Here is a 15,209-nt window from a genome sequence, read left to right as displayed (position 1 = left end):
TGAGACAGGTCTTCGTCCAAAGAAAGGGTGCGGTAAACTCTTACAGTCAACAAAGAAACCTTTTTCAGGTGGGTTAATCTGAGAAGGCAAAGCAGGGTTTAATACTGTGTTTTAATTAGTGTAAGGTTTCCAAAACTGGTGGCTGCCCGTGTACAAAAGGGTGGACTGTGTGGAGCAGAGGGAAATCAGAAAGCCTTCTCAGTAAGTAGGCATGAGCTGAGACACCTGGGAAGTCCTCTAAGAAAGTCCTGCAAAGAAAGTCGTGCAAAGAGTAACTCTGTGTAACTGGTGCTTAAGCTACCGGGTCTGTGATGTTCTGATTCTGACTCAAGCAAAACAAAAAAAGTCAAGTTTATTCATTGCTCTACAATGTATCAAGAAGCTTTGTAACAATTGACATTTTTGACATGTTTTGAACGCTTATTAGTACTTCAGATTAGCTATTAAAGGACATGAAACGTTTAATCACCACATCTTTTTTTTTTGTTGTTGGCAGTAGTCACTAGTGCAGTGCTTTTTTGAAAACACTGTAGTTAAGTGAAAAAATGGTACTTTAACAATTTTACTTGGGATGCAGCAGTTTCAAGCATTGAGATTACTGGCCTAAGCAAACTACATTTTCTTCCTGAAATCTTAAAATAGTAATAAAATAATTCTAAATGTCATGCAGAAGCCTGGAAGTTCTTTTACTGCCTCTAAATGCTGGGGCATCTTTAGTGTTTGGTGCAAAGGTGAATACTTTTACTCATGATTGAAACTAATGTTTTCTCATCTTCTGAAGGCCTGCTATTTAATGAATCATAGAATTGCTTAGGTTGGAAAAGACCTTTAAGATCATTGAGTCCAATCGTTAACCCTAGCACTGCCAAGTCCACAACTAAACCATGTCCCCAAGTGCCACATCTCCATGTCTTTTAAATACCTCTGGGATGATGACTCAATCAGTTCCCTGGGCAGCCTGTTCCAATGCTTTTGGTGAAGAAATTTTTCCTAATATTATAAGCATGATACAACATTAGTTCTGTAGCAGTGACACTCATTGAATTGCTTTTTCCTTCCCTAGTACTAGTTAGCTATTTAAAAAGCTATTTGGAGTATACTTCTGACTAACTTTAAAAAGGAGGTCTCTCAATTACAAATGAAAAGGAAAATTTATAAGCCTCAGAAATCCTCAAAATACTGAAGCTCAGTCTTTTATTATGTTTTCAGCCTGATATTGAAAAGATTCCAAATAACAGTGAAATAAAATAGCTAATTCCTTCAGGGGCCCATAATTGTAGGACCTTTTTCTTAAATCAAGATCTATTCATCTGTGCAAAAGTGGTATTTAATCAAATAATTTCCATGTAACTATTTGTATTTTAAAAAATAGAATGTGTGAAAGATTAAAAGCAAACACTAATTTTTAATAGTATATTCCAGGGAACTCTGAAGGGAATGTCATGGAAAATACCAGTGAAAGTTTGCTAATCAACCCCTATCCTTCCCTTTGCTGTTCTAAATGGCGAAGACCTGCCCCAAGCTGTGGTGGAAGTCTTGACAATGAATTCATGCTTTGAGGATTTCTGCCAGCTTTGCTAATTACGAGCATGCAGGCAGCTCTGTATCCACAGCAGTGCATGGCGAGGCAGCACATGTCATCCCTTCCTGCGAGGAGGGGAGGAAGCAGGCTGAAACACTAAGCGAAATCAAGAAGATGGGGGGCAGTGACTTTTTGTAGCTTCTCCCTTGGCCTTGTGGGGAGTGTGTGGCTGGCCATCTGCCTGCATGGGAAGCTCTGAGCAGGAGTCAGATGGGTTTTGGGTAGAGGTCAGGGGTGGTCACACCAAAATGTTTCCCAGCTGGAATGGATGCAGTGAGAGACCCAGAGTACCGGCGCTGCCAGGCGTTGGTGAGGGTGGAATAGCGGTGGCTTTGTATGTGGGAATTAGGGATGAGAGAGGTGACTTTTGTGGCTGTTGTCCCACTTGCACTGATGAGTTGGGAGTGGTCTGAGACACACTTCCTTCTCCTTGCCTCAGCCACCCATGGAGGAAGACTGGACCACAAGTGATGACTGCTGCAGTCAGGGAAGAACTGAGATGCAGAAAATAGACTTTTGTTTCCTATAAATGCTGAATGGTGAAGTTTTCTTTCAGAAATGAGAAAACCTGACCAAGAAAAACAATACCTTGTTATGTTTTTCCTGCATGCCAATGGGGTAAATTTTCCTACTGGCATTTAGAGGATGCTGAGTGATGAGGATTCGGTTTGCAGAAGAGAATCTTATTCTCTCTGGAGCTTAGCTTCTTTCATACAACAAGGGAAAAAACAACCTCTCTGCAGGCCTGGCTGAAGTGTTACCTTCATGGTCAACTGCGGGGAAGGTGAAATTGAAGAGTGATATGCAAACAAAAAAAGGTCAGTTGTTACTAGAACTAAATACGTTTTTGTGGTCTTGACAATACAGAAAATATTTCTTTTAAAAAGGGAAGAAGGACTGTATATACTTCACAGCTTGCAGAATCCTATGTTTATCCCTGGCAAATTGTCTTAATGTCTCAGAAACTGTAAGATTTTACAAGCATGTCACATGAAGACATCTAGGACCCTGCCTCTTGAGATTTCAGAGCCGGGTTTAGGCTGGAGAGCTTCTTTCTGTGGGCCTCATGGTAGGTTTGAGGTTCTGTGGAGAGATTAACTCCTCAAAATTTAATTATTATCTGTTGCATGTTCAAAATACTTTCTGTTGTGGTGGGTTTTTCTTTTAATTCGTAACATGGAAAAGTCTTGAAGACCAAATTCAGAAAAAATGGGAAATGAGTTATTTTACCAGTATTAAAACATTTCTGGATAAAAAATAAAAATTAAAGAAGTCAGTAGTTCTTATGGTTGTATAAAACTGTATTAGAATTAATTTTGGAACATATTCTATATATTAACACTGGCTGGCTAATAATATGTGTTTAATGGGAAAGCTTTTTAAAAATATCTCCAAATGCTCATGGTTTTGAGATTTTCACAATATTCTAAGGTAATGACATTAATTTCTGAGAGAGATTGTAAAGGGCATACTTAGGTCTGACATTTATACCTTCCGTAATATCAATTAAATTATTTAGTCTCTGCCTGCTATCAGCTGAAAGGACATGAGTAACTCTGCAGCTTTCTGCTAGAACAAGATGTGCAACCTTGCACTTACATAAAGCGTTAGTTTGATCTGTTCAAGATTTGGTAGGAGTATTCACATACTTGAAGTTAAAATCGTGGATGGTCTCAGAAATGAGGCCCATATTTGAGAACTATGGTGTAACTGAAGTACATTTACCTCATACTCTGGGGATTTTGTGATTTTGACTTTTTTATTTTTGCAGCATGCTAACATCTAGCATTCAATTTGCATGTAGTTAGACCTCAGTTACTTTACTGAGGGGGGTATATTTTTGGGTTGCTCATAGCTGTGAAAATAATGTAGTAGAGCGAATAGTTCTGCAAAAGTACTCGTGTACTGACACTGATCCTCTATTTTATCTGGGATGAAAGATTTACTTTCTGGGAAGCTAAAAAAAGCAGTTGTTGTTTTCTATATCTGTACCCTCAGAAACTTCTACTTGTTTTCATCCAAGGCATTTTTAAGACATTACTTTCTCTTTGCTGTTGTTTAATTGCTTTTAATTGTTTTAAATGTTTGGGCATTCACAGGGCATTTTTTCCCTCAAGATGGGAATAGGCTTTCTTGGGATGATTTAGAAAGTACTGTTGCTAACGTCTGTCTTTGACATAAATTTAAACTTTACAATTTACTTAGTAAAATTATTTCAAAACTCAAAATGTTAGGATCTAATGATTTAGGTTTGGCTGTGAAAACCTCTAATCCTCTGCTTCCAAATTAGCCTTCCTCATCCTATGTGCAGAAAGGAGGGGAGAGACATTTTGGGATGGAGTTCAATAGCATCAGGCCAAACATTGAAAGATTGTTTGCACAGCTGTGTCTAAGCAGTGACCAAACTGTTAAACAACCTAGTGGGGGGAAAATGAATAGAAACTCCTGTTGGCTAGAGGACTGAGTTTCCTGGACAGTGCTCAGGACGTTATGAAGTCATTGCACATGCTGGGTCAAGGCTTTTACCCATATTTTCCCCTTGTGCTTGGGAATAATTTACGCTTCATTTTTTTTCACAATAATATAATTGGCTTAAAGCATCTGAACAAAATTCTGCATTGACTGTGATGCACTGTAGTGTACTTACCTATAACTTCAATTAGGGAACCTTTCACTGCCAGTAAACTGATTCACTGATGTGAGAGGAGACAGTGCCTGTATATCTGTCTTGCTTCCTTGCAAATTGTAGATTATCAAACTGTGGACTACTGAGCAATAATTTAATCAGTGGCATCAGAAGAGCATTAAGCTCCATTAAACGTTGGGTCACCATCAATGTCAGATGAGTATTAAATTACGGCTTGCAACTTAGCAATACTCATCCAAAAGGCAGTGTTTAGGTTCTTGGCAAGCATATAACAGTTTATTATGGAACAGATGCTTCAGAGCTTAACATATGACTGAAGTGTCAAGTTGTGTCAGAGATGTGCCCAACACTAATGTGGTGCTCAGACTTTGTGAGGCACATGTTAGCGAATTGCTCCTTACCTGAATGATGTGTGTTAAAAGTGTTTCATTAATAGGATCTCCTGTTGAATGCTTGGAAGTCAAAGCACTGCTCTATCTGCCAAAGACTGGCTTAAAATGTGAATAGGTTATAATAAAAATCTCTCTGCAAATGGTGGCGATGCAGCTCTGATAAGGAGGGAGGACCCTACAGGCTGCTCAGAGTCTGAATTTTTATATAGAAGAAACATAATTTTCTTTCTGGTTCTGGTGCACTATAATATTGCCAGCCTGATATTTGGTGGATGACTTTGATACCTTTATTGCTAGTCACAGATTTTCCAAGTAACAGCAGTAAGGTAAAACTAGTAACGTTCTTTCTGGGTTGCTTCACTGATATTAGCGGCAGCAGCTCTTATGCAGCAGCTAAATCATTGAGGGTCTTGTCAGTCTGCTATACAGCTCCTGTCACTTAGGAAAGCTGTGTGCTGCAGGAGATGCTGACGTTGAAGCTATGCAGGGAGAGAGAGGAGGATGAAAAATGGATGCTAGAATAAAATGGTTTTCCCATTCTTGTTTAAGTGCAAAGAGAGCAAAGATGAGATAAAGGAGAGAGGGAGTCTGTTGGGCTGGTAGAGTAACGGTTGTGCTGAGGAAAAGTTTTGCTGGTGGTGATAGTGGGAAAAGAATAAATGAGAGGGACATTGATACAGGTGAAGCTTACCTGATCTTTACGCAGCTGCCAGCTTGGTGGTAAGATGGGTTCTCCAAGTGGGAATCCTGACAAGATTTCCCTGCCCACCTCCTGAAGATGGTTGTTATGGTTCTTGCCAAAATCTTGTATGTGGTTAAGATTTTCTTACCTGTTTGCAACCACAAGTTGGCCACATAGTCTCACAGGCACAGTGCCATGGCAGGATATTTTAAGCCGTGTTACAAGTTTGCGTTTATGAAGAATTGCATCACTGGTGCTCAGATGTTGCCAACTAAATTCTTGCTGCTATGCAGAAACCATTGTGCTTCTGTTTTGTGGCAGTGGGGTGCAGATGGGATTGCTGCAGTTTCAGCCGAAGGAGCCTAAGGACAGCTGGGCAGAAGGCAGTGGTCTTCAGGGAGGAGTCCTGGCATCTGGCTGCAGGACAGGCTGACTGAGGTGATGGGGCAGTATGTGGCAAAACTACTCCAGTCAAAAGTCTCGAGAATCTCCTCCTGCCCATAATTTTCACCCTAAAATTTGGTGTTCATTTGCTTGTTAAAAAGTGTTGCCCCAGAAATCATCATGTCCTATATTGTTACACTGTTACTGTTAGTTTCAAAATTATACCAACTTGTTGAAATTTCAGTGCTAAGCTGTTAATATTAAAGCTTCAGAAATTTTTTCAATTTTCCTTTTTTTCTCCCTATTACAGTTGTGAAACTGGCCATTATGCAGAGAACCAGCTCCAAAAGGGACTTTAGCGGAGCAGAACCTGTCATGAGAGGAGAATTGCACCTTATTTTTATAGGACTTAGAATGTCATTTCCTATCTACCAGTGCTTAACTTCATGCATGCTTTATTATTAAAAGCCCTGTTATTTCTGAAGTAGTTCAAGTTAGTGAAGAGATTCTACAAGAATTGAAGAGTGTTAAGGTATTACTGTTTCTTAACAGGAGGCTGAAATAATAGATAAGCACTAGGATGCATGTGATCTGCAGTGCAAGATGAGAATACAGCTGATAGGTGTTTAACAGAGTGGTTGGCATTTGGAAATGATGGTGGAAATTATGCATTTGATACCTTAGATCAAGTACTTGGAAGTAAAGATGTCCTCTGGATTTTTCAAAGAAAATCCAATCTTTAAGTCTCACTCAGGTTCAGAAAGTTTATTTTTAATGAGACCAAAGGAGTTTGTGGTAGTAACAAGGGTAGTCTTTTCCTTCGGTCTTTAGTGACAAGGAGGAAGGCATGCAAAGTCTTCCAGAATTACTGTGATCAAAATAGTAATTATTATTAATTCATTCAGGTTTTAGAACTACTTGAAATGGTATATAACCTTCTGTTTCAGATACACTTTTAAGAATGAATATGGAATAAGGGATCTCTCATACAGTAAAAAAAATTAGTACATATAACAAGCCCTGTTTAAACCCTGCAGAGTGAATATTTAGATGTTTTCTTGCACCTTTTGGTCTTTTTTTTTTTTTTTTTTTTTCCCCCCGGCTTTTGATTAAGCCTAGATGAGGTGCTAACCAAAATACTTAATATACTGATACACCATCTCCATCACTTTTCAATATAAAGTAAGCAATGCTTACATGGCCAAGAGATAATGGAGCAAGATCAAGGAGTATACTACAGTAGCCTATATACAGCTAGCACAGAAAGTGTTAAACAGCATTTAGATGCCTTGTGGAAATGGGCAGGAATATCCATAATTGGGACTCTTTATCCCATGCTGACTGATACAAGTATTTAGTCTGCCAGCCAGGAATATTGCAGAATAAAGGATGAAGATGTCACAAAGGAAACTCAAGCTCAAAATTAATCCGGTGGTAGAACTTTCTATCTTGTTGTTTTGTTTTGTTTTGTTTTTTTTTTCCTGTTATCTGCTAAGCTATGGCAACAATATACTGAAGCTTGTGGAACTGCAGCCTCACTTAAATCTCAACCCTGGTTTAGTTTGCTGTGCCTTCCACATAGGTTGTGGCAAGGCTGTTTGTAAGTATGGCTAAGCGAAATGCATGAGAGCATCACTTTACCTTGTGCTTTCTTCTGGAGGGCTCGGTATGAGTAGAGCTCTCATGGACAGTGCAATTTCTGTGATGTTTCTGGCCTCTTGCTACATGAATTGCTTGGGAGGCCAAGCACTGTGTACATCTTCTTCCTCCCCATAGATAGTTTTCAACGTTGCCTGCAACAGCAGCGAAGTGTGGGGATTTCAGATTTTCCTTTGGCTTTCCCAGATTTAGGCCTCTGAATTGGTTAAGTAAATGTGTGTATATGTGTGCATTATAAAAAGTTAGTAGCACTGAACTACAGCATTTTGCACAAATTCATACAGTGTGTAATACTAATATTTAATGAAGTACCTCATCCTTCTTTGTGAAAGAGTTTCAGGGACAGGTTTCATACCATTAATTTAGTGCTATGCAGTTAATAGTTAAAAACAAATTGTTATTAATTTTGTGTGATGTGTGCACACATGACTTTCCATGTGAATGTTCATTTCTCTTTCCTGGGGATATAACATTGATGAGACTTGAAAGAGACTAATATGTCGCTGTAGATTAATTCAGTCTTTGAAGGGTCTAATTCCTAGTTACTGCTTTTTGCTCATATGGATAAATTGTATGAGCAAGTGATTATGCAAAATGAGAAACTAGCTAAAGTGTAACTTAGGTTGTCACTTCCACAGATTTTTTTTTTTTTAAATTTTTATGTATTTACAACTTATACAGAGCCAGCAACATTATTTTGAAAAGTATATTGCCAAAGAAAATAAAAAACTAACGAATGTATTTTGCCATGATCCAGTTATGTGGGTTGCACTCCTACTACTTTACAGGCTTACAGTTCATATTGTAGATTTTACATTATGGAATGTGTCTTCTAATGAGCAAGAGGGAGAGTGGGGAGGAGCAGGCATGTAAAGTTGTCCTTGCATATACTTTTATGTAAAGCTTTCTCTCCTTTGAATATAGTTTGAAGCAGATTGTCTTAGCCAAGAAGCTTAAAGCTGAAATGTGTTCAACTTCTTAACATTCGCTGGATCTGTGCATATCAGAATGTAATACAGCTGTACTTGTAGGACTGTTTGTTAAGTTATTTGAACATATTCTGTCCGATTATGAGTGATGTCATTAAGGCTCTCTCAGTTCTGAAATCCTCCCTGAGAGGAGACAGATAGAGCCAAATGCTGGATGATTTTACTGGTAGTAGAAGGAAAATCAAATGTAGGGGAAGGAAGAATAATTTGGAGTATGGATGGAAGTCATTATATAAGCACTCCCAACCAAGCCTAGCTTCTTTTCCACTGTTGCTCCAGAGAGAGGTGCGATGTAAGCATAGCAAAACTGAGGAACTGCGCATTTTGCAAAATTAATTGCATAGGTTTTAACCATGCTGCTGGGCTGCACGAAATCCACAGACCCCATGTGATGGCATCACCAAATAAATCTTGAAGCCTTATCTGAACCATTACCAGATTTCTTCAGGAGTGGAAGACAGTGTTAAGTACTGAGGTGCAGGAAAGCTTTAACAACTGTTGTATTCTTTTTTCAGAGACACAATGTTCCAGCTTGCTCCTAAAGGATCCCTTCTGACATAATAAATTCTTGGCAGAAAAGCTGTTTTTTGTGGTGAAGAACTATAATAAAGACTGGCAGAGCTTATTTGACTATTTTGTGTAATAGCATATATTAGCCCATGTAAGGGAGGGAGAAGAGGAGGGCCCTTCTTGTGACAAGAACAGTGTTTTTAATGTGGCTGTGCTGGAGCATGCTGTAAAAATGCAAACATGGGAAGGCATTTGAAAGAACAACCAGTACTTATTTACTTACTTGGTTAATGTCAGGGGTGTGCTTGGCTTACATAGAATCATAGAATGGTTTGGGTTGAAAGGGACCTTAAAGATCGTCGAATTCCAACCCCCCTGCCATGGGCAGGGACACATTCCACTAGACCAGGTTGCTCAAAGCCCCATCCAGCCTGGCCTGGAACACTTCCAATGATGAGGCATCCACAGCTTCTCTGGACAACCTGTTCCGGTGCCTTACCACCCTCACAGTGAAGAACTTCTTCCTTACATCTAATATAAATCTACCCTCTTACAGTTTAAAGCCATTACCCCTTGTCCTATCACTACATGCCCTTGTATAAAGGGCATAAACATCTCCTGGCTGTCTTGCATATTATACTTGTTTTTTCTTTTTAATATGTGATTCATTTATATTTTGCAGGGGGGTGGGATGGTTACTGAGACATTGTATGTGAAGTGATGGTAGTGGTGAAGTATAGCTTTCCCTTTCTCCTTCAAGACACTCCTACGCATATCAAAGTATTTGACCAGTGATTTTAAGTTACAGATGTTTCTTTGTCATGTGGAGGAGGATGTACAGCTTCTTCTGCCCACAACTCTAAAACCATCCCAAATCTCACACTGTGCTGAATTGTGTGAACTTATGCTAAAGAGAGCTTTAAGCCTGGGAATTGCATGGGCGTTGTAACCAGGAAGAATGAACGTGAGGGAGTTCACTCAGAGTTTGAAGAAACTTTCCCTCCTGCCTGCCTGCTGTAGGCTTCGACGTTTGATGGCTTTGCACTTCCTAATAGTCATATGTGCTAGCGTGAAGCGCAGCTGCAAATAATCATGGGGCGGTGAAAAACTATGGAAAATTAAGGCTTTTGTATCTTAAGTCCTGAGGGGGTGTTTCAGCCTTATAGCCCCTTCTAAAGTGCTGAAGAAGCCAGTACTACACCTATTTAGAAAAAGCCTCCCATCCTTAGGGGATGTGGTCGTTGCATTTCGGTGCTTACAGTCATATTTGGGAATCTGGTAGTTTGTCATTGCTGTGTGGGGCAAAATTGTTCGGAGGGCAGGTGCTGTGCATTAGTGCAATTGCGGTTGGAGATACGCAGCCATAGCCCCAGGGCTGGAACAGAGCAGAGGGCTGGTTTGCTTCGGGCGGACTGTGCCCTCGCTAGCCCTTTCCAGCTCTTGGCACTTTTACCTTGGTGGTGTGTTTGAACTTGGTGGTACTCCCTTCAGCCTATTTTAATAACATTAGCCCTCCCTGCTTGCTTGAGAGACGTGTAAGTAATAAAGCCACACGCTGTTGTTAGATGGTCAGTTGTTCTTCCTGTGTAAACCAGTGGTGTGGCCGTTTTGTTTGCAGGGGCCAGAATATTATGTTTGGCAATGAGTTTTAATCTTGCGTGTTTGGTGATAAACTGTGTTTTAATCTTGAAAAGTTGTTTTGTGCTAGTATAAAGATAAACCTCTAGAAACACTAAAGTCAGAAGGACACTGCTGAGAAAAACTCTTTATTGTGCTCATTCATAAATTGCTTTATATTTTAGGGGTGACCAGTTACTAATAAAGTTACTCCTTATAGTCTGATGTATAGTAGCGAATTCTTAGGAAACATCAAAACCCTACAGTGGTAGTGATGCAGACAGATGTTGTACAAGGAGTCATTTTAGAGGAGAAAAATGGTAGCAGTTGAAATTTATGTTTCAACAGATAATTTTTTTTAAAAATCAAATTAATGGTGTTTAGAACCCTAATTTTATAATGTTGATTGAAAAATGCCTGTGTGCTAAGATAGTTGCAGTGTATTCTAGTTTACATGTGATAATTGGAGCAGAAATGTACTTTGAGGAAGAAGTTAAACATTGACTGGACCCAGAAACACTTCACTTTCCTGAGGTACTCTGCAAACTGGAGTACATGTGCAAAATATGAAGGAGAATGATTGTGAGAGTGTGAAAACTACAAAATGAAACCGAGTAGAAATAAAAGTAGCTGTTGAGGGGTCTGCCTTTATTATCTAGCCAGCTTGAAGCCAACTTCAATTTCATGGAGAAAGATAAGTTTATCAAGCATCTTGTGTCAGGGCCATGTCTCCTTGTATATTGCTTTTGTACAGACTCTAGCTCATGGGGTGCTGAATAAGACTAGACTGGCTTGATTCTTGTGTATTACAGAAATAGATTTTTACATGTAAAGTGCCAATGCCACTTTCTCCTCTTGCTTTTTGCAAAGTTTTGATGGTACATTCCATGTCCTGGAAAGCTACTTCAAAAATCAGGAGCGCATAGACTTAAGTAGGAAAAAAATTCGAGACAATAATAGCATTTCCTCTTTGCAATTTTAAGGGGTGTTTCATTGAGTGTTTATAGTCTTATAATTTTGGTAATGCTTGGGGAATTTATTGGAGAACTTCTGGTTTTGGTAGAATACAATATTTCAACAAACACCACCACCGCTGAGGCTATCTGGTCTTTGTTCAGATTTGAAGTAGAATTCCTTGGGGCAGGGGGTGAGGCATGGGGATGGGGAGGAAAAAAAAAAAAAAAAAAAAAAAAAAGGACAAAAACCCATTACAGTTCAGATGTTTCCAGTTTATCTCTAGATGCCTCCCAAATTGTGCTGAACTTCTAACCCTGAGCTTAAAATTTGTCGGTTTCTACACTGAAGTATGAGAGTAAACGCACGCTTTCTCATCACATCCCCATTGTGGCTGCCCTAGTCCCCTGCAGTTGGGTGTAGTAGTGTTTATCAGGACTAAATGGATGCATTCATTTGATTAGCTTCATTTGGGGGATTCCTGATATTTAATGATGCTGTGGGTTGTTTGGCTCCTCTCCCTTCCACTAGCAAAGAAATTTCCGCTGCCATTATCAGCCACACTAACTTTTTAGCACACTTCAGCATTTCTCGTGTGCAAAGGCCACAGCTGTAGTTGAACAATGTGGTTGTTGTAATCCAATAATGAGTCCTAAATATAACAATAATTACAACCTCTTACATTGAGAACAATATTGATAATCAGGGATACTAATCCTTGAATTTCATAGAAATGGAGCTCGACACTGGTTGTTGCAGTGTTATCCATGTTTAAGATTTCAAATACTTTGCAAAACTTGTATGTGCTTGTGTAAAGATTTGGCTTTGCTATACAGATGGGCATAATGGGAACAAAAAGCACCCAGAGAAATATGAATGATTACATTTATCAACAGCTAAACAGAACACTATAGATATTATTCTTGTAATTAACAAGCCTAACTTGTCATAATAAGCCCTGATTATAAGTAGTCTAACAGCAAGGACTGATTTTATTGAAAATATATCCTATTAGACACTGCACTCTGTTCAGTCTTGTGTATCTTTAAATCATGCTTGCACTTAGTCTACATGCATACTTTCTGTCTCTCCATCTACCTTTTTAAAATTTCATTTTCTTTTTTCAAGAAAACCCTTTTAAAATGTGGTCAATGTGAAATTCTTTTGTGAGGTAGAGCTGTTGATGAGCTGTGTATGATACACTCAGTCATGATGCTTCTGCAATTTTCTGATGAACAACATTGCCATTTATTGCCAACATGGATCTGGGTCTCGTATGAGTTCATGATCATGAAAAGATAGTGTATCTGTAGGCACAGAAACAGCAGACACCTCAGAGTTAGATTCATCAAACAGAATAAGATTTTTAATTACAGAATCCATAGTTACTTGAGACAGTACTTCGTTCACTTCAAACTTCTGCTGTCACAAATATACTCTTTGATTCTGAAGTTCTCACCTGTCATAATGCCATCTCCTTGTCCACTGGTGGCTTTTCCTTTGACCCACCACAGACCCTTCTACTGGCTAGGACCTTAAAAAGAACAGAGCAACATGCAAGGTCTAAAATATACTTCTATTTCAATTCCTCATTTTGCAGATCTCTTCAGGAGCCCAGTGTGATACCTTCCTTGTTTACCTCACTGCAGTACCTCTGGTCTAGTAGCCAGGGTCTCAGCATTTATAATACCTTCAGGAGAGGCTGAATTTGGATTATGTTGCTGTTTCTCATGTTTGCATCTTGTCTTTTGAGTTCTTCATTCTACAAACTTAACATGCTTTTCTGTATGTAGTAGTCTATATCCAGTGGATATCAGGTGGGATTTTTAATGTAGTGTGTTTCTCTTTCATTGTCTAAAAATAGTTTTTAGTTAGCAGTACCTCTCAGCTAATGTTTTGACTACAAACAGTTGAAGGTTCCTAGAAAAAAAAATACGGCTACCCTAAACTGCACATGGAAAACTCGTAATCTTATACTGTGTTCTATGAATATGCATGTTATGTTTGAAGGAATTATTATTTGGATATTCTTGGTAATTTTTAATATTTATTTTACTGTTTTTGAAATTTTCATTGACTCAGATATGTGTGAAAAGGGAGAGGGAATGAGAGAGAAAATAATTCTATAGAGTGAATGACAAATACATTTTACAGTTAGAGGGCTTTTGCCTGAAATTGCAGATAACCAGTGCACAAAGTGATTGTCCTGCTCTTTTTCAAATACTGCTGTAATCCAGACATTTGACAATTCTTTTTTACATTAATCCTGTACCCATTCATAAATCTGGTCCTGCAATTATTTTTTTCTTCCCAGTTTTAAATACATTATAATTTTTTCCCAGTCCATAATGAAAGTAGCTTCTGATGTTTCTTTTGCCATTCTACCTGCCTGCTCCCCTGGGATTGGGCATTACTTTTTTCTGGCTGTTCTGTCCACAGTAGGCATTTGCCATCTACTGCACTTAAAACATTCTGTTCTTTGCTCCATCTTTTGGCACTGATTACTGTGACATCTGTTTGGCACATATGAAGCCCAGGAGGTGCTGAAGACCCCGAAGCAGTGAGCATCCCTTACATGAGCACCCCTTATGTGGGCAGAGGAAAATTATCTTTGCCTCTCAGGTGGGGAAGCGGCTGGCTTGGCTTGCTCCCCATTTTTGTGGTGACATTCAGACTGAGGGACAAGGAGTTTCCAAATGTCCATCTCCTGTGTACAGATTGTGAGGAAGCCTGGCTTTTCCTAGTCTTCTCACGCTCTGGTTCTTCAAGGGAGGAAACGTGAATGCGTACCCCAAATAGGAGCTGCTGCGGTGGGGAGAATTGCCTGCCCTGGGCTACCTGCAGTGTCTGCCCAGGAGCACTCTTTGATGAAGTGGAAGAGAGGGAGAAGTTTTCTGGTTGTTTGACTTGCTCTTTGACATAAGCAAAGCTTGTTTTTTTGTATAATTAAAGAGAATAGGCTAGTAGCCTATGAGGTCTGGATTGATAAAGCCTAGGTGCAAATGCATAAGTCATAGCACAGTGTTTTAACTTATCAGGAACTCAGTTGAACATTTAAGTTTGAAATATATGTAGACTCATGCAGTTTTAAGGATGGTTATTCCTTAAGAAAGTTGGATTAAATTTAATGCATATTTAATGGTGGGCTAGGAGAAAACAACTGTGATTTTTTTCGGAGCATTTAATGTTTTAGTGGTCCCTTTCATCATGCTAGTTTAGGTAAAAATGTTGCAAAAATAATAGTTTACAATCTGAAAAGGCATTGGATAATGCTTTGTAAATGCTCAGTTTAAGGGGTTTTTTAAATGACTTGTTAAATTCTGTACTACAGTCCATTACTTGATTTTGTATTTGTTCAGGCATAAAACTCACGGAATTCAGGTAGGGCATACTCTTTCTGTTCAGAGTGAAAGATGAATTTGTTTGCTTTGTATTTAAATAAAAAGTCCCAAACCTGTCATTTGTTTTTTAAGAAAGCTGTGTGTCTTTCCCTCCTGTGCAAAATTATTCCATGTATTTTCTGTATGTTACTGCTTTTCAGTAAATGATGGGTTTACAGAACAAGGACTTGCCAAGGGAAGTTGTCAGTTTGCATCCTCCTTCTGATTTACCAGGAGAGCATAAAAATACACTCCCTTGTCAAAGTTTCAGGTATGATAGTTAAATCTGCAATGTTCATCATCTCTCCCTTAACACCTAACTGAAAAGAAGGCTGATAAGGACACAAGCTCTGTTGTTTTCACTGTAGTTTTCCAATTTTAAGGAAAAATTCTTTTGCCACCAGTTTGGGGAA

The 15,209-nt window shown here is 39.0% G+C and overlaps 1 protein-coding gene across 10 annotated transcripts in view; it reads left to right on the top strand.

Annotated features, from left to right (window-relative positions):
- Positions 1-15,209, top strand: part of CNKSR2 (connector enhancer of kinase suppressor of Ras 2) — a 223,420-nt gene that overhangs the window by 16,584 nt on the left and 191,627 nt on the right. The window contains exon 1 of one of the 10 annotated variants that reach the window (XM_074906053.1): positions 2,338-2,400. The exons of the other annotated variants lie outside the window; for them this stretch is intronic. Coding sequence (XP_074762154.1) covers positions 2,385-2,400 — 16 coding nt within the window. The 5' untranslated portion in view covers positions 2,338-2,384. Of the gene's footprint in view, positions 1-2,337; positions 2,401-15,209 lie in introns of those variants that run through there. 10 annotated transcript variants of the gene reach the window in all.

The sequence above is a fragment of the Athene noctua genome, chromosome 1 (genome assembly GCF_965140245.1).
Source record: "Athene noctua chromosome 1, bAthNoc1.hap1.1, whole genome shotgun sequence".
Taxonomy (NCBI): domain Eukaryota; kingdom Metazoa; phylum Chordata; class Aves; order Strigiformes; family Strigidae; genus Athene; species Athene noctua.
Note: the sequence above shows the minus strand (reverse complement) of the source record. Positions and strands in the feature narration are given on the sequence as shown.